Genomic DNA, 25,549 nt, shown 5'->3' with positions numbered 1-25,549 from the left:
ATAGTTCAAACTCACGGTCGATGCCTCAGTTATTTGTAGCGAGGGCGGCACTACAAGCCTCCACAGGGGTTTCCCTATATTTACTGCAATTCTGTGAAAAGACTCTGGGGCTGTTCTGCACCAGATAATATAGACCTGTGAGTGTCCTGTGACAGCAGGAAAAAAGCATCTCAACATGTTTCAAACTCGTGAAAACTAATTTTGCTGGGTCAGCAAGTGAGATTTACTCTTTGAATGTCAATCAATAACAGTCACATAACAGAGATATCTCACTGAGACAGCCTGCGTGGAGAGATGACGTCCTTGTATTACATTACTGCCTAATCCCAGCTCAAACTAAAATGACCGCCCTGCAGTTGTATGCCTCCGCCGATCAGTGCAGTTTCAGTCTACATACATTTTATTTCCAGACTCATGTGAGGTCACTGTGACCTTTGACCACGGAAACTAATCAGTTCATCTTTGAGTCCATGTGACAACTGATCAAAATATGAAGAAATTCCCTAAAGAGCCCAAAAACGAACATTTGTGCCAAATCTGAAAGAACTCTCTTGAGGCGTTCTTAAGATAAAACATTCACAACGCAAACTGGGGGTTTCTGAGGGGACCTTGACCTTTCACCTCTGACTTCTAAATTATAATCCAATCATTCTTGAGTTCCAGTGAATGTTTGTATCAGATGTAAAGAAACTCCTTATGGGTGTTCCTGATATATATATATATATATATATATATATATATATATCTCTCAAAATCAAAATTACATCACGTAATGCTTCCATCCAAGTGAATGTTTATACCAAATGTGATAGGATTCCCTCAAGGTGTTCTGGAGATATTACATTCAAAAGGCAAAAAATGTGTTTTGTGACCTTGACCTTTGACTTTCAACCGCCAAAAAAATATGTTTCGAGACCTTGACCTTGATCAGACTACAAATGAACATTTTTACCAATTTGAAAAAATTCCCCAAAGGAGTTCTTTAGATATTGTGTTGAATATGACAGATGTATTGACGGACAAACAGACAACCTTATGCTTTTGGCCATATGGCTATCGCCTGCGTGGAGGGTGAGGGAGGCATAAAAACTCTCCAAGAGGTGAGGAGCATTCATACAGAAAACTCATAGAAGTGTGTCTCTCCATGAGAAATGAATTGAAATCAAATACTTAACACCTAAAGCAAAAACATTGGAACTTTTGACCAACTTTAAGAGATGAATACATTTCTGGTGAACGCGTCTGGTAACAGCAGCTCCAGCCCCAGACGGACAAACAACAGCTGCAGCCCTTGAAGGAATACTCAGAACCACCTATTGCTGTGCATCAGATGAAAACTCTCGCAGTGGGAAGCTAATATTAGCGCTACAGAAATGTATTTTTATATGACTTCAGGCAGCAAATCATTCTGCATCATATCCAATAAAAGCAACCACAAAACCAATTTCATCCACTTGTCCTTTTCGCCAGAGGCACCTCGGTAGGTACAGCATGTTCTCACCTTCCCTGGAGGGCCGCTGTCTCCCTGCTCCCCCTTTAAGCCGTGCTGGCCTGGAGGTCCACCGATGCCCTGTGCAACAAATTACACAATAACAACGAGGAGGACCTGATAAAAACAGCATGGTGCACATCACAGATACACATGACAACGTGATAAACTAACACACACACACACACACACACACACACACACACACACACACACACACACACACACACACACACACACACACACACACACACACACACACACACACACACACACACACACACCTGCTTTCCTGATAATCCATGTATTCCCTCTTTGCCAGGCACCCCATCTCGTCCAGGAACTCCAGGTTTACCAGCTTCACCCTGAGGAGCAGGATGTTCTTCAGTATTTGTAATCGGTACTTAATAATAAGCATGTGTTGTCACATTTAGATTTAGGGTTACTGAAGGGTTTGCTAATTTGCATCCGTTAAGTTCACCTCAAACACTGTGAATGGTGAGAAAACATTGAATGTGAAGATTTCACACAATGTCAGATTTTAGAAGTGGATTTTCTTAGGCTATATTTCAACAATAGTTACTTTGATGATTGGATCTTTACACAAACCTTCATTAGTTTATAACAAGAATCTGACTGAGAAACAAGAAAGTAGTGATATAAATGTTGGTTGCAGGGGTCAGAAAATGCACGTTTTCAGCTGAAAGTGGGGTTAGGGTTAGAAATCCCATCCTGCTTTTTAAAATTAAGAACATAAAATCTATCAGAGGAAGCCATTCATCAATAAGAGCTTGGTACACATGTTTCAGAGGTTTTGTTTAATTATGTTCCCATTTTCAGTCACAACTAAAACGCCCCAGGCTCAGAGCTTTTCTCCTGTTCGACACCTCCTGACTGTGCAGCGACAGAAGCAGCTGGATCAGGATTGCATACTCACCACCTGCCCCGACAGTCCTGGGGGGCCCTGTGGACCCTGCAGGAGGAAAAAACATACAGTGGTCAGAAGGAAAACAACGTGATACACACCATGAGATTTCCGGTGACTTTCATGAGAAAACATGAAAGCAGTTTTTTTCATTCCCCCTGAAGAGAAACAGTGATTTATGGGAACACTTACAACAGCTCCTGGGGGACCTATTGGTCCTGGCAGACCTGTGCTCCCCTGGGCACCAGGAGGACCCTGCAGAGACAAAGAGGAACAAGCTCACACACTGCTGATCTGTTATCAATGACTGTGATATGTCTGGGTTCTATAGGTCAGTGGAAACTCTTGTCTAAAAGATAGAGTAGTCCTGTAGCTGTTTTACCTTGACGCCAACGCCTGGTTCTCCTTGATTACCCTGTGAAAAGCAATTTTTTTTTTTACTTCGGCCGACAAAGTGACAAACAAATGAATTTTTACATGAAAAAATGAACAATTCTGAAATGGTAACACCTCAGTGAGCTCACCTTCACACCCGATGGACCTGGAAGCCCGTTGGGACCCATGGGGCCCTAATTAAAACACATAAACATGTAAACTGTTGGTAATAGTGTGTGGATTTGTAAAGATGCCTCATCAAGTGCGATACTTACAGTTGGCCCCCTTATGCCGGTCTCTCCTGGGTTTCCCTACAAGTGAAACACATGTATTGTATAAAATGCTTTTTAGGCCACATTTTAAAAGGTATGATTTTACATTTCTTAAAATCTTATTTGCCTTCTTGCTAAAAGTTAGATGAGAATAATCTAAAATTTAAGCAAAAATAACAGTATTAACACTTTTTATATAGATAAAACAAACATGATATGATATAATGTGTTCATTTGTGGAGCTGGAGATGCTTCTACATGTATTGTGTTTACTTCGGACATAGAGGGGAAGGCTTTTTCCCATACAAGTCTTAATGATAAGTTCAACTAAGATTACAGGTGGTAGCTTCATATTCAACTTTATATATATGTAGCACCAAATCATAACAGACATTATCTCAAGGTAATTACTTAGTAAAGTCTATTTAATGAATAAAGTGTATTTAATGTTTAATGAACAGACATGAGAGTGGTATCAATCTTTTTTCTAACTCTTGGAAAGAACACAAATAAACTGCATTTTTCCAAACGCATTTTTTCCCCCTTTAAAGGTAGGGTTGCTAAGTTGTTTGTGAGACAATATTTTGCTTTTTGCTTAGCTTTTCCAGGATTACTGACATATTAATTTCACAAATATGTTCATAAATATGCAGCATTTCAAATTTGTATGTACATGTAATTATAACATAAATAATAGACAGACAGATTGGCATGAGGTCGTCTCTGGGAGACACAGATATACAAAGACAAACATGACAACAGGTAGGATGACACAAACACAGAGGAGCAACAATGTCAGCAAACAGGCACTAACATGGTAAACTGAAAGAATCAGTGCTATGCAAGGGATGAGCGCGCAACCGACAGCAGGCACAGCTCCATGCATGATAAGCAGTCTTCAGCGATTCGACAACAAAGTACTTTTTGGAGTGCACCCAATTTAGTATTCCCCCCCTGCTATTGTACATTGGATCCTGGCGAGACTGCGGCTTAGGGTGTCAGTTGACTTCCTTTCATCTGCTCTGACAAATGTGTGGTGTTTTACGCATTTAAAATCCAACTTCAAAATTCTTCTCCTGAGTTTGACACGGATGCTTTGGGGACAGGTGGTCTTGATTAATAATTCATGAGGAACCCATCAAGGTCTAACTCATCTCAAATCTCAGAAGGACGTGGCCAATACAAATGAAATAAGATTAAAGTGATGAAATTTTTCCTGGAGGGTCCATGATGGTGTTTGCATTCTGATAAATTGTTCTACTCTCCTGTTGTTAAACGCAGACACATCTTTTATGCTGCTAGCTGCGTGAGCTACAGCACAGATGAATCTATTCAGCTTTGTATCTGATACCACAGAGACGGGTTCTCACAACCCGCCTTCCTCCACAGCCCAAGCATGCCAGCCAGCAGCAGAGAACCTACCGGTCTGCCTAGTACTCCTGGGAACCCAGGTAGGCCCTGGAGAGGATGAAAGATGGAGCCAGGTGGATGAGAGGAGAGTGGGGGGGACAGGTTGGTAGAGGACAGTGTTGGAAGAGGGGGGAACAAACAACACAGGAAAGGAGATGGACAGAGATGAAGAGAGAGAGGAAGTTAGAGAGTGAGGTGTTAGCTGCACAGGATCTATGAAGCCTCAGCCCAAGGAGGGGAGAAGAGAGCTCCTTCTGCTCTGTTCTTTCAGCCAACCCAGTGGATTCACTCTGCAGGTCAAACCTAAGAGAAGGCGCCGTTATTGGGTTACTGGTTACTCACTGGTTGCCCTCGAGAACCAGCGGGCCCTGCTGGTCCCTGCTCCGACACGGAGGGGAGGGAAAACAAAAAATGTGAGAAGTGTCTAATATCGTACCTCTGTTCATTTATTCATGCTCCTACACAAAAAGACAGAATTTTCCCACAGTGTGATTCGACTTTTAGTGATTACTGTAAATGGTAGGAAAAGATGACGATGTCCTCTGATGGGAACTGAAATGCTGTTTGTTTTGTATTTTCAAGATCTTAAGCAGGAGCAGGTTGTCTTTTGGATGCATTAACAATCTTATGCTTACATAGCAACACACTGTAAATCATTAACATGGGTAAGATATTTTAAAATGTATGGTTGCTTTACAAGAAACATACACTTACCAAAGCTGTTGACTGAAATATTCACTACAGAAATTTGCAAACATGTTATGTTATTATATTTATATGTGTGCATACATTAACGAGACCCAGTACCCCCCACTTACCGCTTTTCCATCCTGACCAGGTTTTCCCGGTTCTCCTGGTGAGCCCTGAATTTACAAACCATAATAATAATAATATATAATAATATATTTCCCAAGATGTCAGTGTCATTATTGCAATGGTTTAATCTAGACTGCTTCTGAGTGCCAACTCACCGATGAGCCATCACGTCCTCTCTCTCCACCCTCTCCTCTGTCTCCTTTATTACCTTGAGGTCCCGCAAAACCCTTGAAGCCATTTTACATACACATTAAATGATGTGTATATATGTGATTCTGTAATAGATTGATTTTGTATATCTTTTGTATCTTACTCGATCTCCTTTTGGTCCTTGTGGTCCTGCTGCACCAGGCTCTCCCTTCTGTCCTGCAAGACCTGGAGGACCTCTGGCCCCAGGCGTACCGATCAGTACAGAATCAGCAGACGCTCCCTAGAGAAAATACAAACATAAAGATTTCTTAGATCATAAGATCACAGGGTTTCACTACATCAAAAACCAGGATACAAAGCAGTTTACCTTTTGACCTGTTGGACCGGCTGGCCCCATTAGCCCAGTTTGTCCCTGACAGATAGAGGTGATCAATTTATTGTAAAGATATTTGGATAAAACATTAATGTTGATGACATCAGTCCAACATAAGAACTTACACCCTCTCCTTTGTCCCCTCTCTCTCCCCGTTCCCCCTGAAAAATACACAGACATGAGGTTAGTCAAGTCATGTTGAGTCCATGAGAACCTCTTGATTTATTGACCTCAAGCTCTTTACCTTATCTCCTGGTCTTCCAGCCTCTCCCAGTTCCCCAGCTCTCCCAGGAACACCCGGTATCCCTGGCTTGCCTGACTCTCCAGCAAGCCCTGGGGGTCCCCCTGGCCCTCGTTCTCCAATAGCTCTTCCAGTAGGCCCTATTGCGCCGGCTGGTCCTCGATCCCCTTGATCGCCCTTTGATCCCCTGTCTCCTTGAATACCACGAGCACCCTAATGTTGAGCCAGAAGTGGAAAGAAAAATATGTTATATAATATATAATACTGTATAAGACTGTATTTGGTTGATGGACTTTTTATGATCTTACTATGGATCGTCATCAAGTCTATTTATATACCCTTTGCCTCGTCATACTTACATCTAAACCAGATGGTCCTCTCGGTCCTGACTCGCCCTTGTCTCCTTTTTCGCCTCTCTCTGCCTTCTGTACTGAAGGAGACGAGGGTTTGTCCATCCTGTCCACAACCACCTTCAGATCAGACACCTGTGTGGAGGGCAGAGAAAGGAAACTTTATAACTTTCAGCCACACATGTCGGTCTCTGAAATTATTTAGACCTCAAATAAAGACAAAGTCATTTAGTCAGTAAAGACAAAATCCTTTCTGTAAAATCTGAGCAGCTGAAAAAACTTTCCGAGGCCAAAGTGAGATCAAATGGTCATTTTAAAGAACACTTATGATACATTTTAGTTTACCTTTCCTCCAGTGTGTAATACATTCTTTTGTTTACGTCCCTAGTTCGTCCAATCTTCTGCATTATGTCACATGACTTTACGATACTCCACATATGCAAAATGCATGTGTAGCCACTGGTCAGGCACTCTAACAAAGAAAGGTAAAGCGAGAGCGGATGCAGACATTTCCGACAAGCGCTGTAACCGATTGACCAATCACAACAGAGTGAGTGGGCAGGGCTTTATCTGGAACAAACTAAACTAAAATTAATACCGAAAATCTTGTATTAGACAATATACAGAGTAACGGAGATAGACATCCTCACAGGGTAGTAAACTCCTCCACACTGTTAGGACTATGTTTACTCAAGGATCTACATCAGGCTTTGGTCCACATCTGTCACAAAAACCCTACGTGCTGTTGTGGATTTAAATTACTTGCGAATCCCATTCAGAGTTTGGTCATGGTTACTCTGTTAATCCACTTTTACTGGACTGACATTTTCATTTTCAAACTAATTAAACTGTTGACACAAGGGGAAGGACAGATGAACACCAGTTATAAATATATCTGGAAGCTGCTAATGGTATGATGACATTTGCAAATGAATATGAATCAACGGAAAAATAGGTCACTTTGCAAATGTTCCAGGAAAGTTTCAATTAGCAAGACAATTCTGCTAAAAGATTTATCCACGTACCCATAGTATAATAATATAATAGATGCATGAGTAAAAGTGATGTGGAAGCTGTTGGGATATTTGTAAATGAATATTTATTAAGGCAATAATTGTCTCTCTACCTACTCTACTTTGCCAATTGTATTTTTAAAACTAATCCCCCAAATAAACAAAAACGTATTTTGATGTATAAATAATAAACATATCTGACTTATAAAGGGAACCTGGTTTAGGAAATGTGCGTTAATGCGCGTCTCTGTGATTATATAAATCTGTCTCCTTAAATAACATAGAATACGTGGGAACTAGAAATCTTATGACACCTTTACAGAGGAACACACTAAACAAACATTTTACAGAATCATAGCAATACAAATGTACAAAGTACACTCCACATACCTGGATACCAAAGCTGGCCAGAGCTTTATGTACATCCTGATGAGAGAAATGAACAACATTCAGAAAAGATGAAGCACATTGGCGATAAATGAATTGACCAGTCACAGCTTGGTCATCACAGGTGTTGTACTGATGTCTTACCGTCGCTGTCCCATGTTTGCCCGGCGCCCCGTCCTCTCCCGGGTCCCCCTGCCAATAAAAAAGATATCAAAGTGTCAACGCTAAACACATGAAGCCTCCAACGTGTCACATTTTCACTCCAATAGAAAAGAAAGTTTAACTTACAGCATCACCTTTAAGGCCATGAGAACCTCGTTCTCCCTGAAGCAAAGAACATTAGACGTAAAAAAAAAGACACACTAAGTGGTTATTAATCCAACACCAACTGAGATCAATAAAGACATGTGCGACTCACTCTGGCTCCCGCAGATCCGTGAATCCCTGGGACGCCCTGAAAGACAGAGCAAGGACATTGATAAGAGCAGGAAGAGATAAGACTGTGGGAGGGATGCAGCAGCATACAGAGGCACATGTTGATAAAACAGACATCACTGCTCATACATGTGGGAGACACTGCTCCTTTTTCGGATGCTTCTGCAAAATGAAAACGATGATACAATATAATAGAACAAAAAACATGGAACAGGATTCTATGAGAAACTACATGCAGAGGAACTTTAACTCTGCCAAGGAGCTTTTGTTCTTGTTAGCGTTTGATATTTCGCAGGATTATGCAGAAACTACCTGAACAGATTATCACCAAACTTGATGTGATATGTTTCAGGGAAAACAACAGTAATATTTGGTGCTGATCTGGACCAGAGGGAGGATCGAGGATTCTTTTTTTCACTTTCTTTAACAATGTGAGTTGAGTGCGTTTTTAACATTTTTGTGGATTTTTCAAACAATAATTCATGGCTCTTGATGAAAAGCCATGAATTTTTGTATTCATTTATAAGTGTGTGAACTTTGGTGCAGACCCAAACTATTTATATTTAAATGTTATTTCATAAGGAGACTGTTGGGCCTTGGTGGAGGTATATGTGCTCTACTAAGTGTCATCCTAGTTTTATATGTATCTGCTCTCCCATTCATTCTCCATTGGCCCTAGGTTGTACATATTATCCACAGCATATCACATTAAAGAAAAAGCAGGGATATATATATATATATATATAAATAAAATAACATCAGAAATTCATGCAGACTCACAGGGGTTCCTGGGGGCCCCTGAGGGCCTGGGATTGGTGAAGCTGCAACACCTTTCACATACACAACCTGAGAGACAGTGCTTGGATTAGTAATGATAACTATCATTGATATTCATAGCACTGTAAAATGTGTCTACATGTGATGCACCTGTCCTGGAGGACCAATGTTGCCAGGGACCCCAGGTGGCCCCGGAGGACCGGAGGGACCTAAAGGCCCAGGGAGGGCCCGGTCTCCTTTCTGCCCATCACGGCCCTGGAAAATATGCAATAACACAACTGAGAATCTCGTCACACGGGGTTACTTTCGCCAGTGCTATAGTAGAGGCTGAACTATAAAATCAAAGCAGGTGGCCGCTGCCACCCCTCCACTGATGTTCCAGAGATAATTAATATGACTTTGCACATGAAAAACAGCACGCTGACATTTGGTGCTCCTTTGGATTTCTCTCAGAAGTGGCTCACCCTTAAAGGCTAAGCTTGATCATTAGAGGCTAGTGAATTTATATAGCTGCTTCTGAGAAGCCTATTGATTCAGCAGTGAGTGAGAGTGTGATGGTAATGTCAATGTCAGAGTGAGCTCCAGTTGATAAATACACACTCGAGGGGGGAAAGTGTTGCGGAGAAAAGAAAAGAGGAAAAGCTGATGTGTAATACAATAAAGCCCAGGAAGGTGGGATCAATACAGGACGAAGGTGGTGAGAGAGGGCAGGTTAAGACAGGCACGATACTTTAACAGAATAATAACATGAAGGAGATTTGGCAAAACTGACATCTCTTCCGGCTGCTCCAGCTTCTCCTTTGTCACCCTGTAGATTAAAGAAAGAGGTGTCAGATAAAAAGTAGAAATAAAGCCATAAAGAGCACAATCTTATTTTGTTTTATATTCTATTTAATAAAATGAATCTATTCATATCTTCCTAAACGATATTGTTGTCTAAATAAATGCTTTTGCAAGAGATTTGTCCTGTAGAAATTAGAGCACCTTGAGAAATCAAAAACAATACTCTCTTAAATATGCAGCATTTTAAATAAGGCTGATAAAACAATGAAAAACTATGGATTTATCACAGAAATTAGACTCCAGTGTATTGCTGGTGTTTGTCGTCTAAATTATTATTATTATAAGTGTTGTGGATAAATCCTGATACATACTAAAAACTAAACCATCCTGTCAGTGCAAGGTGATTTTACAGATTGATGAAGAGCTACAAACCTTCCTCCCATCTTCACCTGGCACTCCGTCCTCACCCTGTAGGTCAAAACAAAATGCATTAAAGGCTGCAAACACAAACACACACACACACACGCAAATGGAATAATGGGCAGTCTGCTGAAGGAGCACTCAGATAATTCAGTGCCGCTGCTTTAGAGGTTCACTTAAGACAGCCATTAAGCAGCAGGCCCTGAAATACACGTCGGCACTGCTTTTGATCAGCATCACTCACAGGGAAGAGTACGACTTGTTCATAGTCTTACTGGACAGAATCAATATCAACATATATCAAAGTCACAACACTGAAGCATGAGCAGATTACGGTCTGTCAGGAGAGGGAGAGGATTCGTTCAGGATGCAGGAGTGTAGCAGCAGAGCGAAGTTCTAGAGAGGAGTTACCATTTTGCCAGCAGCCCCAGTTTTGCCATCTTCACCTGCTTTACCCTGAAACACAATGATGATGACACACAGTAAATTAAATGTGCTTGAAAACAGACTGAGATGTAACAAGTCTTCAGGTCCGAGCATGATAAATGACTGAACCATGTGCGATCAACTTGAGAAATAGAGGATGTGGTAGAAAACTGTTGTTGAACTGCTGTAAAAAAACGTCAAAGTTGCTAAATTCTGCTCAAAATGTTGCTAAATGTTGCTCGATAATGCAAAACACGAATTAGCATAATCCTGATGTCATTCCATATATTTGCATTCTGCCTAATTTCAACCAAAGTCATCTTTTTCTATATTTACTTCTGGCCTCCACACTGCTCCACACATATAGTGCACCAGGCACATACAGTGTAAACTCATCAAGTAGAAGGCCCAGCCAATGTGACCAAACACGTCTCGAAACCGAATATCATTTCGGAAAAAAAAAGTTTCCAGACCCAACCTGACCCATCAGGCCCCAATGGGAACCATTGAGCTCTGGTCGGGTATCTTCACTCTAGTTGCTAAGTGCTTTTTGAAAGAAAAAAAAAACCCCTGACCAATGGTGTTATGTCATTACACAGATGGTCATCATCACTGAATCAAGACATTGGCATTTCTGGAGCTGTCCTTGCTGTTACAGTTCAGGCAAAAAACATATTCATAAATACAAAATAAAGGGCTTTGTCTGTGTGTGTGTGTGTGTGTGTGTGTGTGTGTGTGTGTGTGTGTGTGTGTGTGTGTGTGTGTGTGTGTGTGTGTGTGCGAGTACTCACAGGTGTCCCTGCAGTTCCTGGAGGCCCAACAGGCCCTTGGGAGCCCTGTTCTCCTCTGAGTCCTGCTAAACCCTAGTGAAACAGACCGACACACACCAGAGTGAAAGGTTTTATCTCATTTTAATCTGAGTAAATATCTGATTTAAATCTGACTTAGATTGAGTCACACTTTGCAGTATTTTGTGGGAAGGTTTACATATAACAGAAGAATTATATGTAAAACTTGAACTTAACAGAAAGTTGTGTAGTTGTGGGCTTAAAAATCATTATTTTGGTCAACATTACATAACAGTGAAACTGGCCTGGAGATGAATTTCTCAACAGTCGTCTTATGCAACTGTCCACAGGAGTGACGACTGAAGCTTAACATCTCCACAGTGCCCTCTGCAGCTCGAACAGTTAAAGTGCAACTACGTGCTCCTAATTCAGACGACTGAAATATGTTGGATCCGTCCTCCTGGGCTTCATCATGTGTTGATTCAGAGTATTCATGGAGAGGAGGGGCTGTTCACAAATGGGTCTGCCGGCAATGTGTTTGTGAGAGAGATATATGTATTATCTGTATCACTTATACTGTATATTTTATTTTTATTCCATTTAATTATTTGATCTTACTATAGTTGTTTTGTTTTGACACACTGTCAAGGAAATTATGTTTTCATCAGCATTTGTTTGTTCGTCAATTGGCCGGATTACACAACAGCTATTGAACAGAAGACCATGAAACCTGGTGGAAGGAAGCAGTATGGTATTAAATTTGGTGTGGATCAGGATCAGGGGGCAGATGAGGGCATTTATCAACATTTTTGTAATTCGTGGATCTTGGTGAAAGAAATAAATCAGGCACAAATAGGGCTGATGTATAGAAATGTGTGCAGATTTGATGCAGGTCCCAGAAAAAGCTGGATCTAGTGAATTTAAATGTGGTTTCATAAGGGGACTGCTGGGCCTTGACAGAGGTTTGTGCTCTACTGAGTGCCATGATTTAATATGATTCTGTGATAGTCTTTTATACTGTATTTTTGCTTTGGTAATACACACGAATATTATGCAAATACAATAAAGCTGTTTGAACTTAATTGGCAGGGTCAGGAAATTAAAACAGTTCATAATAATATGAGAAAAAAGGAATCTATTAGCTATTGCAAATAATCAAATAAATCAATGATTGGGAAACTGCATCGGGTCCCAGATGGTTCCCTTTGTAACTGGAAAAACCTCGGGGACAGAGCTTCCCCCCCTTCCCCTTTACTATATTATTTGTATTATTTGTACATTATTACACGAGTACTCACTCCTCAGTCAGACTACATCGATCTTATAAATATCAGCATTTATTATCGAACGATTAAAGAGAACTCAGGGCCAACTGTATTTTTCAAGCTGACGTATCCACACAGGAAAAGAGAGACTCACATCTCTGCCAGGATCTCCCTGTTTCCCAGGATCACCCTAAACACAAAGAAAACACAGAGACATGCATCAGCCACAGTGACACAACCACCACAATTTACATGCAGTTTTTTATGGTTCGGTGAAAAGTTGTCAGAAACTGGAATACCCTCTGTCCAGGTGGTCCAGCAGCACCAAGTTTACCATCCAGACCTGGACGTCCATCTAACCCCGATGCACCACGTTCTCCCTGGTCACACAGAGGTTTAGGAGTTAGGAGACCACATTTAAATTACCGTAAGAGAACAGTTGAAGTGTCTCAGGTCAACTTTAGGCCATGAAGCTTTCTGCCAGCCCCTCTGCACTTCATCCCACTGGGAATCTACTGCATGGGAAACAGAATCCGGTGGCATGAAGGACAGTGAGACCTGCCACTCACCAGAAAGCCACTCACCAGTGTAATTTTTTACACGGCTCAGTAGAGTAATCTTACATTTTAAGGATAAATAAGACTTATTGATTTCAAACCTTCTCTCCAGGTGTCCCTCTTTCTCCCGTGTCACCCTGGAAATATGAGAAGTGAAAGTGATTTAAAGAAATGCAAAAAAACATTTCAGATATCCGCTATAGTTTTGAGAACTGAAGTAGAGAAGCAGTGACAAAAATCAAACTCACTCTTGTGCCTGCAGGCCCCCGTTGTCCCTCAGGACCCTTTATAGACAGCAGGGAAAGGACAGCGAGTCACAAAGTCTCATCAGTCACGCAGAACAAATCAGCGGCGGAAGGGGTCAGCGTGCATACAGATGCATATACAGGGGCCCATCAAATGTTCACGGAAGCATTTACAAATTGCAAGAATGGCACCAACTCACTCGTAGGCCTGGGGCTCCGGGAGTCCCTGCTTCGCCTTTCGGACCTTTGTCCCCGTGGTCCCCTGGGATGCCCGCATCGCCCTTTGAATCAAAATTACACAAGTTGTTTTAGGTGTGTTCCTCTTATATTTTTTTATTCAATTAATTTACATGTTATTTTAACTGTAGGGTAAATATAACATGATGGTTTTACTCAGTGTTACTTTCGGCGTACAACCGCTGTACAAGAGCAGTACATACTTTCTCTCCACTTTTTCCTTTCAGCTGGCCCTGGATGTCCGCCTGTTAAGAAGAAAAAACATGAATGATCACTTCATTTTTAATAAAAACACATTAGAAAATGCCATTTTGTTTTCAGTAACATTTTATTTTCAAGCATGACACTAAAATTGGATTGTTAGACCTGATCAGCACAATATATGTATGTGTTGTGTAGCTATTAATATCAATACTTGTTTTATTTAATTAATATGTTATTTTAATATGTTACATAAAAAATTGTATAGGTGCTTTCAATGTATTTCCCATGCATTAACATTAGACTAAATCTTTGATCCAATTCTGTGACCTTGACCTTTGACAGGGTTAAAAAAAGAAAATCAATAGTGCAAGTTCTGTCCCTGCACCCAACCAAGATGAGAAGTTAAATCCAAATTGGATTGCATGGGCTCTATAGCTATTTCTGTAACAGACAGACCACAGATTACAATACACCTACTCTATACCACGTAGTGCTGGTAAAATTAACTCTCTGGTCTAGTTGGAAATAACAGCACTTGTAGCACTTAATGACCTTCCTTGAAATAAATGATTCACTGGAAATGGCACCATCGCTATGTTAGAAGGTAGTAAAAGTAGCATTCATAGAAAAAAATATGATCCACACACCCTAAAAAGATAGTGATCAAGAAACTGAACATCAATACAAATAATCCAACAGCACAAATCCAAAATGTTTTGCAGCAATAAAAAAATCTATTTAGATTTACCACAAATTTACTGAAAGGAAAATGCATTTGAGAAACAGTTTAAAGTAACAGAATTCTACAAAGGACTCTAACCTGTGCCTGACAATAAATCAACAGGACCTGATGGCTCCCCTGCTGAATCTATGAACAACAATAATTTTGAATATTGTAGCTCCCAATTTCAACAGATTAACAGCTAAAATTAAACTAAAATCCATATTTTCCATTGATGTTAATATGTCTCCAACGTTTTACTCAAACCTTTAGACCAAGCTGGCTTCATTAGGAGGACACTCATCTAATAACCAACCTAGTTATTAACGTTTCCATCTCACATAAACACACCAACAGCCGTAGTCTCATTGGAAGTAAAAAACAATACCAACCACAAGATCAGTCTTTATGCAGTTGATTATCTATTTTATCTGTAAAACAGTTACCGATATCCATCATTGGCAGAATTGTTAAAATCTAAATGAGCAACACAACACTGAGGAACGGCATCGGAGAAAATAATTCTTTCAGTATATCTCCAGAACAAAACCTCTGTTCCAACCAAAATCATGATTAAATCATCTAACTTAGATCTTCCCCCTCTAACAGTGGACCTGATCATCACTTCCAAGAGGAAGCAAATTCTATCAGATACTTTTTCAACAATCCCCAACAACAGCGCTCCTGAAGTATTGAAACGAGACCTTCACGTCAACCACGAAGTCTCAAAAACATCTTCTCTTGAAACGGTGTAGTCCGCCATTGTTGATGTTGTGCTTGAAGTCAGCGCAAGTGTTTCTGGGAAACCCGAGACGTAGATGTATTCAGTGATGTACTGGTGTGGCTTTAACGCGGCTTATGCCAAGTTAAAAGCAAACTGGTTCATATAAGGTTTGCAAGTGGAACCTGCTCTGAACCAGTTGTAGCACTCAATGCAAACATCCAACCCATCAACTGCTGTGGCTCAGTGTTCCAGCTGCAGAGAGAGAGGCATGAGGGTGGCCTGGGGTGAAGACAAATTCCTGGGCCTGATTTATTGTTTCACAGCGGAATGTGAACACTGTGGTCTCACACCTTTGCAGTCGGCTAAAAATAGAGACAGTGTCTTATTGAATGTTTATCAGTATAGTCCAACATTACAGTCGTGGAACAAAGTTTGTCAAGAAGTGAGTCATCAGCAGGTCAGCAGTGTGTTGCAGGTAGAGATGGATCTGAGAGATGGAGGAAACTTGCTCGGAGTCTTTTTTTAGAAGATACTGATTTAGAGATGCTTTGAAAGATGTTGACAGTGAAAATTAAACAAGGGCTCCCCCTCCTCACAAAACCCAATTTAACCCCTACATACCCCCACCTAAAGTACGCACATTTATTTTCTGACTGGACAAGAGGGGAGGCTTGTTGCTCAATTAATATACATTGTTATAATGATTATAATTATATTGCATAGTGTATGTTGATTATTGTAGTATTATTAAATTATAAAAATAACATACTGTCTCATTATATTATCATTCGAATGACACAGTTACTGGCCCCTATGCACAATATGTTTCATCCGTCCCTCCATCTGATGATATTGTTGTGACATCATCATCAATCAATCAATCAATCAAATTATATTTGTATAGCCCATATTCACTAATCACAATTTGTCTCATAGGCTTAAACAAGGTGTGACATCCTATGTTCTTAACCCTCAACAGGGGAAGGAGAACGTAGAAACCTCAGAGAGAGCCACATTTGATCCCTCTCCCAGGACGGACAGAAGTGCAATCGATGCCACGTGTCATGGAGAACATCATACATCATACATGTATTATCACTGTATGATTAACACTGTATTATTAACACTGTTTTCTTATTTCGCTCCCCCACACAATCCATATCATGATCATATCATTATGACGATTATTTATTATCTGTGTTTATTGTCTCCGCTAAGGAGGTTATGTTTTCACCCCTGTCTGTTTGTTAGTTTTTATATTTGTAAGCGAGATTACACAAAAACAACTCAACCGATTTTCACGAAACTTCGTGGAAGGATACGTGTGGGTTTGTTCCATTTTGCTAAGGAACTGGATCAGGGGTGTTTTTCAACATTTTCCCAGGGAATCATTTATGGAATACGATGAAAAAGCATATTGAGGAACCTGATATTTATGAGTGTGCCAAATTTGGTGCAGTTTGATTGAATTTAGGAGACTGTTGGGCCTTGGCTTAATCTGTTATGTTTTTTGGTAAGGGTCACCCTAACCCTTATGTTCTCTTATTTTCGTTGATGCTATTTATACTAGAAAAACAAGAACCTTTCGGAGACTATAATTGACCTATCTCTAGTTAATACATCTTTATAACATGTGGAAGTATCTGACCTACTCACCACTTTTCCTGGTGGTCCCGGTGGCCCTTGAGTTCCCTAGGAGAAGAGAAGTTTGTGAATCAAGTAGAAACAGTACAAAGTTGAATAAGGACAAATAGACAGAGAACAGACCTGCTCTCCTGTATCTCCTCTCGGTCCTGCAGGTCCGGGGCTGCCCTATGATCGAACACAGATCAATAAAGATGCTGAGCAGCTGACCTTCCTTCCCTGTTTCTTACTGCCTCGCAGGAATAGCACAAGAGCATATTGATAAGCTGTCTGTAAGATGATGCATAAAATGTGTCTCACATTTCGTCCGTGCTCTCCTGGGTCTCCGAAGTCTCCTTTCTCTCCTGCTCGTCCAGGTTGACCAGCCAGTCCCTGAGGGCGGTCAATAAAAAATATCTATGGACTGAACTTTCCATTGATGTAACTGGGACGTTGTTGAGTTTCAATAATGAATGCTGACATTGAAAATTGTTTAAAGAAATGTGTCCTACCCTCAGTCCTCGTTCTCCCGGCTTCCCAGGAAGTCCAGACTCCCCCTGGTGAAAAACAAGTTTATACATCCCCAGCAACACCTACACACTCATGATTATATACAATCTTTTCTATGATGAGAGAGGTTGTGGGGAATGGCACCATTCAAGAAATATATTCCATCACAAAAGGGAAATGAAAGTGTGCACCTGAGAACGAGAAATGGAGATAGTAGGAGAAGAATATACTTACAGGAGTGCCCTCATCACCCTTGTCTCCTTTCTCTCCCTGTAAGATGAAAGTATATATAATTCATTACATTTTAATACGGAGAAAACAGCAGTGGCACTACATTGCAAAATCTGGCTGTATAAAGAGGGTCAGAACGGATAGCATGTACAAAGGAAGAGAAAATCTTGCATCACACACAAAAGGTGTATTTGCTTTTACCTCGAAAATGACATCTTTGGAAAGAGGTGCATGTTGGAAGGAATAAAGGCAAAGCTTAAGAGCCTGTTTGATGTTTTATTGCAGCATCCAGAGCAACATGATATAACAAAAACAGCTTTTTACTACACTGAAATATATACTTCTTACTTGTAGTGGAAACTATACTGTACAATAAAAGTTGGGAAATATGGTTGATAAAATTGTTGATATGATTATGAAGATAATGATATGGATGTTCCCCAATACCAATATATATCACTATCGATCAAACAATAATCATTCAGAAATGTTTTAAATGATACGAGAATCTTTCATGAATGCTTTGGTCTATAAAAACCTGTAGATTTGACAAGAAAACAGAGAGAAGCAGTAAATCCTCATCTTGGAGAAATCCAACCAGTGATTGTTGGGCAATTTTGTTAAAATGTTTAACTTTAGGGCCTCTCACATTTGGTTTAGGGGTTAAACGTAAATGTCTGTCAATAAATACATCTATAAATCAACTAACCTCCAACAATCATACCATCATGATATGATTATCACCCAGCCGGACTTACTATGTCTTATATTTCTACCCCAATGTTGTTTATACTGTTTTTAATGGTTTCCTATTTGTTGCCCTCACTTTTTCATTGTTGACTTGTTAGTCATCGTGCAACTATGTTTTGAAAGGCGCAATATAAACGAAGTCCGTTATTATCACTATTATTATGAATATTATTTCTATCGTATGCAAAGAATATGACTAAGCTCTTGATAAGGGTATTGTAAAGGTGCAGAGAGATGAAGCTGTATGAAGGTGAACCGTGGGACAGTCCACGGTTTTAAGTGGCCGTACACAACTCTGACCTCTTTCCCAGACAGACCAGCTTTCCCTGGAATTCCTGAGCGCCCATTCTCGCCTCTCTCTCCTGTTTCTCCTGGTTCTCCCTAAAAAACAGTTCCAAGACCAGTTTTAGAATCAAGTTAGTTCAAACGAACAGAACGACTGAAGAAAACACAGCAGGCCTCTCACCTTGGCAGCTGGTCTTCCATTGACACCAGCGAGTCCCTGAGGGGGAAAGGCACATGTTTTATGCATTTTGAGTTTGGGTGGTTTTGGGGCATGACTCACACTGACAGGGGACACACTGGAACATTTCAGGAATGATTGGTGCTATTTTCAGGAAAACCTTTCAGAAACCTGTTGACATTATAAATAAGCCAGTTGTTGTGGAGAGTTTTTACTATGAACTTACTCGTTCTCCTGGCTCTCCTTTAGGACCAAAGACACCTGACCCTCCGGACCCTGAAGACCCCTGAGTGAATGACAGAAATAAAAAAGGTCATTTGTGTGACGACCCTCTCTGAGACGGCTGTTTGGTTGTCAGGTAGATTCACCTCACCTAGTCCTGCTACACTATGGTGGCATTCAGACAGTCTCCCTCTCCCTCATGACTTCCACAATTTAAATTTCCTTTAAAATAAACTTATTAAAACTCATATGTGGTCTTTCCTCCTTCATCAAGCCTTGAGCCGGGCTGTTACAAATTCCGGGATGAAGGTTTTGTCGGTGAGTTTGTGTCAATTGTCTCAAAGTGGTAGTGAACGTGGGTGGAACTCTATGCTCGGCAGTGGTGGATCTGGGATTTTTCTTAATCAGGGGCCATAAAGGGGCCACAATTTACACAAAGGGCGAATTATATGTCCAACATGCACGATTCCTAAGTCAGTGAGATGCACGTTTGCCATGTATGCACGTCCCGATGCTCGGGACGTGCATACATGGCTTTCTGGGGGTAACTGCATTACATGCCATGTTAGTTGAGGTTAGTTAGCCTCAGTTGTGGGGACTCCAGTTGAATATTTGCTCCTCCCACTTTGTCCAGCCTTGAGCCAGGTTGTGACATTTCATACACATTATAGCAGATTGTGACCGTGCACATTCACAATCACACACAGACAGTTGTACACTGTGTCATCCAGTGGTCTCTCACTTTCTCTCCTCTCTGTCCAGAGTCTCCTTTTTCTCCCCTCTGCCCATCGAGGCCAGACAGACCTCGCTCCCCCTGTGGAAGAAGAGAAAAGGGAAGGAGACCAATCCGAGTGAAGAATGATGGTGCCACTGTCCAGTCAAAATGATAAGTTACATTAGAACAGAATCTGACACTCTACCTGTTCCCCTTTCTTTCCTGGAAAACTTGGACTCTGTGTGATTTGAATAATACAGTTTAGGGTCTTTCACACACACAAAACATTCATGGAGAGCATATTCAAAGTAAAGAGACAGATGACTTATTACATTTCATTATTATTAATTGTATTTTATTACTCACACTCCTGCCTGGCTCCCCTCGTGCTCCGTCGCTTCCCTGCGGACAGACGGGTTCACATGTTCTTTCATCTTTGCTCAGAGAGTCATTTCATCAGATTATGAAACGTTCTGTGAAGGAATCACGTTCCCATTGCCCCCGCCGACTCTCGTATGATTACACTTCATTGAATCAGTCTCACCTTTTCTCCTGTTGGTCCACCGAGCCCTGGTAAACCCTGATGACAAATGAAAAGATTCATTCATGAGGCTCACGTGCATTTATAACAGTCAGCCCGCCCAACAAATATGAAACATAAAAGGCACACTGAAGTCATTAGCCAATACTGCGTGATGGCCTGTCACTCACTCTCAACCCTGTTGGTCCTGGAAGTCCTGTCTTCCCCAGATCCCCCTGAGGAAACAGAATTATTCACAGAAACAGCACAAAATCCCACAAAAAGGAAAGACTCCAACTGTTTAATTAATTTAAATGAAATAAAAAATAAATAAACACTGCTGCACTCACCCTCTCCCCGGTTTCACCAGCTGGTCCTCTCTCGCCCTGCAAAGATACACGTGCAGAATGATGATTGATTTCTAAAGAGAAACTTGACTGGTATCTCTCTCTCTGTGAGCACATGCATGTGCAAATTGCATTATCCATCACTGTTAGTGTTGTCACTGCAGGAAGTCGTCTTTGATTGGCTGACTTGTTGTCAACAACACCTTCATCTTATAGAAAGATGCAGCAGCCACTGTGAAATTGATCTCGCTGCACGATTTTAGATTGGATGTTTTTCAACATTGTCATTGATTTCACATAAAATAATTCATGGATCCTGATGAAGAGATATTTAGGGGACTGATATTTATGATAGTGTGCAATTAGGTGCGGATCCAAATAATAATTTGGATCTAGTGAATTTAAATGTGGTTAGAACTGTCGGGCCGTAGTGGAGGTATGTGTTCTACCGAGGGACATTCAAGCTTAAATTATAAAATGATATGCTACTGTTACTTGGGAAAGCCTGTTTGCATTGATCACAGGTTTGCTCCAAAAATAACTTTTATAAGGGGAAAATCGAGGCATCTACAGTGTAAATACATTTTTTAGACGTAGAGAGACAGTCCTTATTTACCAGTGATTGTATTTTCACCGACTCGCAACTATGAACATGATCTAGCAGAGGTTCGTCTCATTGGTTTCAAAAAAAGAAAAGAGAATTGGTATAATAAGGCCCTGGAATCGACATTAAAGCTGCTCTTCTCTGTTCAGGTACAAACAAGTTCACAGCAAAATATTTTTTTTGGACTGAAGTGAAATGACAGCCCGCTGCGTCTCCACCCTTTTCTCGCCAACATTTTCTACATGAACTTTTTCGACCTTTTCAGGCTTGATGAGACTCACACATGACGCACACAGAGATAGTTGATGTTGCATTCAGACTTTTTCATTTTGGAGAAATTACATTTTCCCCCTTTTTCCTCTGGTAAAACTAAAGCAGGTGCTGTGTGTGTGATTGTGGACCAGTCACTACACACATACTGACACACACACTGGACTGTTTCTCTCTCAGATCGTGTGACTCACCCTGTCTCCCTGTGATCCCGGCTCTCCTGGCTGTCCTCGGTCACCCTGTCCAGAGCACACAGTGACAAAGGTCATTCTCTGTCCACACACAACAACAGGATGGATGTCTCTTACCTTTATCTTACCTTGATGCTAATCTCTCCTGGAGGCCCGCGGGGACCCTGAAAGACACGAGCAACATGTTTAAACATAAACTCATCAACTCTAATGAGAAGGTTATATTTTTTAGATCTGTTTAATTATGAGCTTGGCTGTTATTTTGGAGTTTCCAGACAGGGCTAATTCATTTTAATAGTGGATAGCGCCAACATGTGGCCATTTATAAAGTCCTTTATAAGTTCACAACCCTGAATTATCAGGGAAAGAACAATATTGTATTCCTTGAGCTAATATATACATCCTCATAGACCACTCATTTTATTGAATATTTACCAATTATCATGTAAAACCTAAGTACATTACCTGGAATACTAATTCCTTTTTTTTGTAATTGTCATGTAGACTAATGTTATATATATTTATTTTAAGTGCATAATCTTATGTGCAATATTCTTTAAAGTGTAATATTATTTTTTGTCCTTCAAACTGTTCCGCTATAGCTCTAATTTCATTGTATGGCTGTCTATTCTATTCTATTCTATATTTTAACGGTATGTGCAGGAATAAACTGCAACTATGAGCGGCACTACAACATTATGATGAACTCAGATGACCCCAATACAAATGCTGGTGAGGCAGTGAGGTTGTCTTGATACAGATCTGATTTTTTTTACAATAATAAAGCTAGAGGATTATGCAGCCTTAGCAGAGGTGTGTCTTATCAGTGCTTATCAGAATTTATTGATTTAAGACTCAAGATGTTTATTGTCACAGCGGTTATACAAGTGCAGTCATGTGAAAAGCGTTTGCTGGGAAGCTCCATTAAAAAGTTACAGTACGTTCGGTAGGAAAATATAGAGTAAATTAGTAATAAGGACAGAACAATCAAAATAAAAAGATAATATATGCACAAATAAAAAATGTATTTGTAAATATACAATATTAAAGTAAGAATACTTGCTATGAAGAGATAATAAGAACAAATAAGTATGTAACAGTGAAAAATGATAGTTCTTGCCCAGTTTTGCAGAGTCAATGTATTTACATTCTGATAAACTGGATTCTTCTGTGTCTGACCTACCCTGTCCCCAGGCTCTCCTTGCCTGCCTTGAGGTCCGGGCAGCCCATCAGTACCGTCGCCCTGGAAAAAACAAGCACAAGCCATTTGTCTGAGATAAACACTGCAGGTGCTCAGCCACTCGTACACTGAATCAATCTGCAGCTACCTTGTCTCCTTTGCTGCCCTGTGGTCCCGTTGGTCCTCTAGGACCCTGAGCCCCTGGAGATGTTGCAGTGCCCTGATAGTAAGAAAGTCAATTAGCGAATGCAAAATACTCCCCCCACGTGCACACGCAGGGTTCATCTGCAAACTCGACATGTCAGCACAACGCCAGTGATTGACAGCGCTTACCGAGGAGCCCTTCTCGCCCTTCACGGCCACCCCGCTGCCTACTCCTGGAGGTCCCTGTCAGCCAAGAGAGATAAGAGCTGAGAGTCATTATGCTGCCGAGGATATTTGCTTGCTCTGGATATTTCTGCCGTGAGAGGGCAAGCTGGTGATAGTGTGACTCACCCGCTCTCCTGGGCCGCCCTTCTCTCCCTGCAGAAAAAAAAGATGGGGAGAAGGAGGGGATGCTGAACACTGTTGTTATGTTGTTAAAGTTTCCCTATGATAACAGATCCAGAGATTCTTGTGCTACACGTGTACAGATAAATACACAAAAAAAACCACCTCTCCTCTGTTCCTTGTATTTAAAAAAAGTGGAAAGCTAATGTCACAGTACCAGGAAGAAAACTAAATTATTGAAATTTTTCATTATTAATAAAAACTAAGTGACTTGATCATTCTTTTTGATCCAAGGAAATGAATTATTTTCTTTCTGAGGGATAAGAAACTGATATCTAGTGTATATTTTCATGTAGAGTGATTCTTTTGAGTTTCCAGAGAAATATGACGTATGAGATATGTCCTTGGAATAGAACCAGTATCTGAAATTATAGAGCTAGAGACATCTGTGTGCCGCCATCCTTCTACTTGGAAATTATAATTTGAAAAAGACTGAAATTAAATTCATTAGTATCACTAATAAAATCAAAAATCACAGCCTCAACATGATTCTGGGGAACAAGAATCCCTTCTCAAATCATGCATGAGCTTCCACTCAAGAAATATGTACGTGGCTCTATGCTGCCACCATGTGTGCGAGTCTGACAACAACTTGGAGCAGCAAGAGGACTCCAACAAGAATTCACCGAGGTTTTTAAAACGCCTTGAGAAACCTGCAGGAAGGTTTCACACACATTTATATTACAGAATAGGGAAATCTAAATGGAGGACAGCATTGAGTGAGCATATTGTGTCTCTTAGTCTTTAAAAAACAACAGAATTGTCAATGTCTTTGCAGCTGTAAAATATGTTCTTATATAAAACAACTCATTCTAAAAGCCTGAGTATGAAACTGTCAGTGGAAGTTTCATCATCAAATCACAGCGAGGGAACTATTTTCATTATATACCAAGACATTATAACAGTAAAAACAGCAAATTCATGTTTACCAACCCTGCTGTCTTTATACAATACCAGCGGACAAAGCATCGGATCAATCGTCACCTGGATAAGAGACTGCTCATTGCAGTTTAGAGCAGAGCTGCATTTTTCAATTTAGTGACCTACACGGGGTAAGGTTTGTTTCTTCATGGATAAGATCAAATAAATAAATCTGTGTAAATTATCTTGAACAAAATTTGAGTTCTTCCAGATTTGATGTCGAGATCTTCTAAATTGAGTGAATTGCAGTGAAGCGGTGGAGGAGACAAACCTTGATGGAGAGTCCGGGTGTACCTGGTATCCCAGAGCGGCCATCCTGACCTGGTAACCCTGGAATGCCAGGTGTCCCTTTGCCCCCGTCGCTGCCTGGTCGACCCAGAGAACCCTTAATGAAAAAAATACACAAATACTGGTAAGTATATGGATATAAAGACTATTGAGTGTAGAGGGTTTGTGTGCGTCGGGCCCATTGTTGTATTCATGTGGTACATAATAACCATACAAAGCAAATGCAGATAAGTGATGTGTCTCATGGTTGATTAAGATCATCCTGTGTCAGCCTCTTACCGGTATCCCTGGGATGCCTGCTTCTCCTTTCCTCCCGGGCAGACCATCTCCAGATGTAGCAGAGCCTGGATCCCCCTGAAGCATCAGCAAAGAACCATCAACATCACTTTCAAACAAGCACACACCAACTACGTGAAATGTACTATTTCAGCTCACCCTATCACCTTTACCGCCCTTTGACCCTTGGGGCCCTGTTAACCCTGGGTCACCCTGTAAAATAAAAAAATTGATAAAAAAGGAGGTGTAGGAAGCAAAGACATTAATATTCATATGTCAAAGTCTGTAGGTGAGGAGAACCATTACTCACCGGATTTCCTCTGATACCAGTCAGGCCCTGTGAGCCCTGCAGGACAAATGAACAACATTATGCTTATACAACAACACAAACACATCCAGCAGTTCTGTGGATTTATGTTCCTCTACTCACCGGGACCCCTGCATTTCCAGGGGAGCCTGGTCGTCCCGGCAACCCCGGATTCCCATCAATACCAGGAAAACCCTGA

The 25,549-nt window shown here is 40.8% G+C and overlaps 1 protein-coding gene across 1 annotated transcript in view; it reads right to left on the bottom strand.

Moving 5' to 3' along the window:
* Positions 1 to 25,549, bottom strand: part of col7a1 (collagen, type VII, alpha 1) — a 65,363-nt gene that overhangs the window by 19,255 nt on the left and 20,559 nt on the right. Inside the window, exons 32-87 of the mRNA XM_034585755.1 lie at positions 25,474 to 25,545; positions 25,354 to 25,389; positions 25,203 to 25,256; positions 25,047 to 25,121; positions 24,751 to 24,864; positions 23,505 to 23,531; positions 23,343 to 23,396; positions 23,158 to 23,229; positions 23,013 to 23,072; positions 21,958 to 21,993; positions 21,833 to 21,877; positions 20,768 to 20,803; positions 20,609 to 20,653; positions 20,442 to 20,477; positions 20,264 to 20,299; positions 20,103 to 20,135; positions 19,925 to 19,996; positions 19,187 to 19,246; positions 18,964 to 18,999; positions 18,798 to 18,878; positions 17,751 to 17,786; positions 17,519 to 17,563; positions 17,328 to 17,399; positions 17,151 to 17,195; positions 17,040 to 17,075; positions 13,938 to 13,979; positions 13,698 to 13,778; positions 13,501 to 13,536; positions 13,354 to 13,389; positions 12,995 to 13,075; positions 12,850 to 12,885; positions 11,434 to 11,505; positions 10,628 to 10,672; positions 10,229 to 10,264; positions 9,786 to 9,821; positions 9,164 to 9,268; positions 9,017 to 9,082; positions 8,220 to 8,255; positions 8,090 to 8,125; positions 7,946 to 7,993; positions 7,805 to 7,840; positions 6,411 to 6,536; positions 6,055 to 6,264; positions 5,936 to 5,971; positions 5,805 to 5,849; positions 5,601 to 5,717; positions 5,443 to 5,514; positions 5,290 to 5,334; positions 4,484 to 4,519; positions 3,065 to 3,100; positions 2,939 to 2,983; positions 2,797 to 2,829; positions 2,607 to 2,669; positions 2,427 to 2,462; positions 1,774 to 1,854; positions 1,502 to 1,570 (exon numbers count right to left, since the gene is read on the bottom strand). Coding sequence (XP_034441646.1) covers positions 1,502 to 1,570; positions 1,774 to 1,854; positions 2,427 to 2,462; positions 2,607 to 2,669; positions 2,797 to 2,829; positions 2,939 to 2,983; positions 3,065 to 3,100; positions 4,484 to 4,519; positions 5,290 to 5,334; positions 5,443 to 5,514; positions 5,601 to 5,717; positions 5,805 to 5,849; positions 5,936 to 5,971; positions 6,055 to 6,264; positions 6,411 to 6,536; positions 7,805 to 7,840; positions 7,946 to 7,993; positions 8,090 to 8,125; positions 8,220 to 8,255; positions 9,017 to 9,082; positions 9,164 to 9,268; positions 9,786 to 9,821; positions 10,229 to 10,264; positions 10,628 to 10,672; positions 11,434 to 11,505; positions 12,850 to 12,885; positions 12,995 to 13,075; positions 13,354 to 13,389; positions 13,501 to 13,536; positions 13,698 to 13,778; positions 13,938 to 13,979; positions 17,040 to 17,075; positions 17,151 to 17,195; positions 17,328 to 17,399; positions 17,519 to 17,563; positions 17,751 to 17,786; positions 18,798 to 18,878; positions 18,964 to 18,999; positions 19,187 to 19,246; positions 19,925 to 19,996; positions 20,103 to 20,135; positions 20,264 to 20,299; positions 20,442 to 20,477; positions 20,609 to 20,653; positions 20,768 to 20,803; positions 21,833 to 21,877; positions 21,958 to 21,993; positions 23,013 to 23,072; positions 23,158 to 23,229; positions 23,343 to 23,396; positions 23,505 to 23,531; positions 24,751 to 24,864; positions 25,047 to 25,121; positions 25,203 to 25,256; positions 25,354 to 25,389; positions 25,474 to 25,545 — 3,192 coding nt within the window. The remainder of the gene's footprint in view (positions 1 to 1,501; positions 1,571 to 1,773; positions 1,855 to 2,426; positions 2,463 to 2,606; positions 2,670 to 2,796; positions 2,830 to 2,938; positions 2,984 to 3,064; positions 3,101 to 4,483; positions 4,520 to 5,289; positions 5,335 to 5,442; positions 5,515 to 5,600; positions 5,718 to 5,804; positions 5,850 to 5,935; positions 5,972 to 6,054; positions 6,265 to 6,410; positions 6,537 to 7,804; positions 7,841 to 7,945; positions 7,994 to 8,089; positions 8,126 to 8,219; positions 8,256 to 9,016; positions 9,083 to 9,163; positions 9,269 to 9,785; positions 9,822 to 10,228; positions 10,265 to 10,627; positions 10,673 to 11,433; positions 11,506 to 12,849; positions 12,886 to 12,994; positions 13,076 to 13,353; positions 13,390 to 13,500; positions 13,537 to 13,697; positions 13,779 to 13,937; positions 13,980 to 17,039; positions 17,076 to 17,150; positions 17,196 to 17,327; positions 17,400 to 17,518; positions 17,564 to 17,750; positions 17,787 to 18,797; positions 18,879 to 18,963; positions 19,000 to 19,186; positions 19,247 to 19,924; positions 19,997 to 20,102; positions 20,136 to 20,263; positions 20,300 to 20,441; positions 20,478 to 20,608; positions 20,654 to 20,767; positions 20,804 to 21,832; positions 21,878 to 21,957; positions 21,994 to 23,012; positions 23,073 to 23,157; positions 23,230 to 23,342; positions 23,397 to 23,504; positions 23,532 to 24,750; positions 24,865 to 25,046; positions 25,122 to 25,202; positions 25,257 to 25,353; positions 25,390 to 25,473; positions 25,546 to 25,549) is intronic.

Source organism: Hippoglossus hippoglossus, chromosome 5, assembly GCF_009819705.1.
Source record: "Hippoglossus hippoglossus isolate fHipHip1 chromosome 5, fHipHip1.pri, whole genome shotgun sequence".
Classification (NCBI taxonomy): Eukaryota; Metazoa; Chordata; class Actinopteri; order Pleuronectiformes; family Pleuronectidae; genus Hippoglossus; species Hippoglossus hippoglossus.
The sequence above is the reverse complement of the archived record's forward strand: the minus strand, read 5'-3'. Positions and strand labels throughout refer to the sequence as shown.